Raw genomic sequence first — 4790 nt, forward strand, 5'->3', positions numbered from 1 at the left:
TGCCTAAAGACACAGCCTAAACTTCAGCCCCGCTTTCTGTCTCTGGCCCCCATGAGGGCCTTCGAGATAGTAGAGGCCAGGGGTCTCCTGGGAGCTTTGGGCTTTCCTCAGAGGTCAGCCTTTCCAGGTCCATTTTCATGGCAGCGCCTCCTGCACACACTACTTTAGACTCTTTTCAAAGTCCTTCCATCTGTGCTAATTTATTAGGCATTCACAATAGCCCATGAAGTGCAAGTATTATTTGCCTCATTTTATGGGCAAGGAAACAGACCCAGAAAGGTTGAATAACTTGCTGAAAAGCACACAAGTAATTAATGTTGTCGTGTGGTGAGGTCCTGGGAGCATCATGTGGCTTGGTCCAGCTTGGACTTTGGAAGCAATAAGAAAGTTGTTTACACCAAAGTCACAGCTTAAAAATATTTAGTGGCACTAGGTGTGGGGTAGTGGAAAAAGTAAGAGAACTCGAAGTTCCAGCTGGGTTTGCTTCCTGGCTCTGCTACTTAAAACTTGGCAAGTTACTTCACAGTGTGTAGCCTCAGTTTGCTAATCTATGAAGTGGGGATGATAATACCCACCCAGCAGGTAGATAGTGACATAGTATAAATGAAAGTGATTTGTAAAATGGGGCATATTCCAATGCTTGCTTTGCATTATTATTATAGTTATGGTGGTCCAAGCTGAGACAAAGACAGCTGTTTCCTGAAGGGAAGGCAGGCTCACATCGGATACACACCCTCTAACCACCTTATCTAAAAAGACTCTCTCTGGCCCAGTGACTTGGAAATCAGAAGCCATCCAGCCTGACTGCTCTTCCTTGCCAGCTCAGAAACACCTGGATGGTTAGAACAGCTCCAGGGTGTGAACACACACTCTTCTTCCCCAGTGGGTGTCTTGAATTACTTTAATCTGTATCTTTATAATAGGAAAGATTTATTTTTCCTATTAAAAAACTAGACTATGCTTACTAGAGAAATTTTGGAAAATATTGAAAAGTAGAAGGAACAAAAATGAAACCATCCTTCTACTTTCCTCCCTTACAGAAGCCCACCTCAATCAGTATTTTGCTGTATTCCCTTTCAGTCTTTTTTTCTCCTAGGTACTTATGATATCTTTTAGCAGAGCAATTCCCTTTTTTTTTTTACAGCTCTAGTGAGGTATAATTGATCTACCAAGAGCTGCACATATTTCAAGTGTACAATTTGATAAGTTTAGAATTGGGCAGGACAACTCAATCTGTCTTCCTTGCTTCATGAATGTCATGTCCACCTTTGAATATTTCTATTTTAATTTTTAAAAATTTAAAATTATTTCTAGTTCTATCTATGGGATTTTTTAGCCTATATTTTGTTCAATAAGAATCTAATGAAAAGGAGTCCTAAAGGCCATTAAGGTGGTGTCCTCTCTTAGGAATGGGTCTGGCAGCTGGGAGGCCTTGCTCTCCAATGCTGGGACTGGAGCTGGGGCTCTCTGCAGTTCCCCCAGTGGTGAGGAGAAGGTGGCATTGGCTAACCAGAGGGAAAGGGCTCTTTGTTCTCAGGTCCATTTCCATTGAAAGGTAAATGGAGCACTAGTTATTCAACACTTTACCAGGTGGTTGCCCCTCAGGGCTCAGGTCTTCACAGGAATTGGGGTGATGACTGTGAGGGTGGGTCCCCTACAAAGCATTGGCATAGGGGAGCCTTTGAGATACAAAACTTGGTGGTTGGTTTCTTGCAGTCTGGTAATTCAGAGTTCCCATTCCCCTTCCTTGGCCTCTCCCATCCCCAACTGCCCCATTCAGCGTCCACCCCCTTTTCTATTTTGTAACCCCCCTTCTTTTTTGGTATAAGTCAAACTGCCCTTAAGCCGAGAGTATATAATTAGAATAGTGGGCATTTGAAGTGATTGGTATTCCTAGCTGATCAGGCACCCCAATGCTCTTTAGTAAAAGCTTGGCTATTCCCATGTGGGGACACATTTAAGGCTTTTCCCACTGCCTTCCATGGAATGCCTCTCCCAACTCCCCACCCCATCAGAGGCCTAGAGAAATACAACTCACCCTACAAGGCCCAGCTCAAATATCATCTCCTTTGAACCTCTCTGGAGGCTCTCTCTTCGGTGCTCCCACAGCTCTTGGTTCAGGCTGGTAACAGAGTATGACACATATTGGGATCTGGCTCTTTACCTCCTCCTTCATCTTGCCTGGAGTTCCTAGATGGCCAGGATGGAGCTGTGTCCTTTTCTCCTATCCCAGTCCAAGTAGTCGAAGGAGCTTCATAAATATTTGGTGAGCCAAATTACAAAATCATGACATTTGGCTTCCTCATATCTCTCTCTCTCTCTCTCTCTCTCTCTCTCTCTCTCTCCCCCCCATCCTCATTTTGCCATCTTCCCTTCTCCCTGAGGTTACAGTAACACCAACACATCACAACTGTAACCCATATTTATCAAGTGTGCTGATTGTCTACACTTGACAGGGAACTATGCTCTCTATTCATCAAAATGCCCCTCTTTGATCTGACATGTCACCTGCCCTTTCCATTCCTCCTCCCTGGGTGCCAGCAAGACCATCTCCATGGTTGCAGTGTTTATATTCTCATGAGCCCTAGATGGACGCTAGCACAGGACAGAGCTTGGTCTTCTGTCCCTAGAACTTAGTGGGGATACACTAATTCTTTAGTGGAATTCAGCACTCAGAGTCAGCTTCCTAGGCTGGACCAGAGCAGATCATGGAAGCAGCAGGGTTATTCTTGACACTTCAGGGAGAGAAATGTTTAGAGCTGCATGTGCTGTCAGGCGTGCTTTATAATGAGGACAATGGGACAAAGATGTAGGTTTTCAAATATTTTATTAAAAACAAAATAGGTCAATAATCCTAAAAACAACAGAGGTAGACTTCTTCCCACCTCCCAATCTACTATCATTCCCCTTCACCAAGGCGCTACCTGGATGGTTCTGAGACCCAAACCCTACCTCTCAGCACCCCCTAACTGAAGAACTGCTGACTAAACCTCCATGCTTTCTTCCAGCTTCTTATCTGCCCCCTTTAAGAAAATAAAAATACCCCCTCCCCAACTTGCTTAAAAATAATTTTCAAAGATTAAAAATGGCATTTGTGTTTTTTTAAAAATAAACATTTTAAATGTTGGAAATCTCACTCTTCTTCTAGGCCTAGTTGAGCCTCTGGGGTGTCTGCCCGCCTCACCCCAGGAGGCCAGCTGCCACTTGGTGCCCCTTGGAAATTTTCAGGAAGTAATTTCTTCCAAATTTCCCCTGCAGTCACAAATTCCACACACTGCTTGCATAAACACGCTGTCTTCATTATAGGCGCTGCTCTTCGGCTCTGGAAACCTGATCTCTTTTTGTCAACTAGACCACATGCTTCAGATTCCCTGCAAACAGGAGAGAAAACAAAATTCAAATTCCGGTAACATATGTGCGTTACACCTCAATAAAGCTGTTTTTAAAAAGCACTTGCATGTTGCGACTTGTTCTCTTGCTGTTTTGGGGAACCCAGAGACCCCAACATATGGACCAGCAAGTCCAAGTTAGCCTGTTGGATGGTAAGAGTCATATGGCCCACTTACCGCAGCAACCACCAGTCACTCATCAGTCATGTGAGTGAGTGAGGCCTTTGACAGCCAACAGACTGCAGTGCTGGGTGAACCCAACCCAAACCAGCAGAAGAATACCCAGCTGAGCCCAGCCCAATTGCCAATCTACAGAGTCATGAGCTAAACAAGTGACTGTTTTAAGACACACACACACACACACACACACACACTCAGGCAACACTTCACTAACTGCATCAAGTTTACACTTCACTAACTGTATCACATTTCCCCCCACTCCCAACCTTTCTTCCCCATTTAGCAGGGCACAAACCTCCTAGTATTTTCTCTTGTGAACATCTGTGAGATATGAATTTGGGCTTTTCCCTGCTCTCAGACCTAAGAGTTTTTGAGGGACAAGCGACCACTTGAAATCCTACAGGATTGGGCTCTAGGAATGTACAGTTTGCTCACTTGGTCTTTTTGCAGTGTTTTCCTTGCCCTACACTGGGCTCCAACCACTACTGACCATTTCTCCTCTAAAACAGGAAGAAGGCACTGGGACCTACTTTTGGTTCATCTCCAAAGTCTAGCACAGTCCCTCACACAAAGTATGTGCTCAATAAATGACTGCATAAATGGATGAATGAATGAAAGGAAGGAAGGAGAGAAAGAACAAATTAGCACTCGTTACCTATCTAATTTTAAATTAACATACAGTACAATTGACTTTTTCTTATGTTCATTTCTGTGATTTTTTAAAAGATATATTTTTATTGATTTTTTACAGAGAGGAAGGGAGAGGGATAGAGTTAGAAACATCCATGAGAGAGAAACATCGATCAGCTGCCTCCTGCACGCCCCCCACTGGGGATCGAGCCTGCAACCAAGGTACATGCCCTCAACTGGAATCAAACCCAGGACCTTTCAGTCCATGGCCCGATGCTCTATCCACTGAGCCAAACCGGTCAGGGCATTCAATTCTGTGATTTTTAACACAAGTATAAATTTATGACACAGAACAATTCCAGCAACCTCCAAAATTGCAATCTATCCTCCCCAACCCTTATTACCTGGCAACCACTGACTTATTCTCTATCCCTATGAGTGCTGTCTTTTGGAGAATATAATCTACACTAATAAAAGAGAAACATGGTAATTGGCGTACGACCGCAACCCTTTTCATTGGCTAATCAGTGAGTATATGCAAATTAACTGTCAGCCAAGATGGCGGCCGGCAGCCAGGCACTGAAGCGAGCA

General features: G+C 44.1%; 1 protein-coding gene across 1 annotated transcript in view; it reads right to left on the minus strand.

The window, feature by feature from the left end:
* Positions 1-2810: 2810 nt before the first annotated feature.
* Positions 2811-4790, minus strand: part of LOC102241535 (histone deacetylase 8) — a 262791-nt gene continuing 260811 nt past the window's right edge. Inside the window, exon 8 of the mRNA XM_005885473.2 lies at positions 2811-3371. Coding sequence (XP_005885535.2) covers positions 3349-3371 — 23 coding nt within the window. The 3' untranslated portion in view covers positions 2811-3348. The remainder of the gene's footprint in view (positions 3372-4790) is intronic.

This window comes from Myotis brandtii, unplaced genomic scaffold (assembly GCF_000412655.1).
Source record: "Myotis brandtii unplaced genomic scaffold, ASM41265v1 scaffold903, whole genome shotgun sequence".
Taxonomy (NCBI): Eukaryota; Metazoa; Chordata; class Mammalia; order Chiroptera; family Vespertilionidae; genus Myotis; species Myotis brandtii.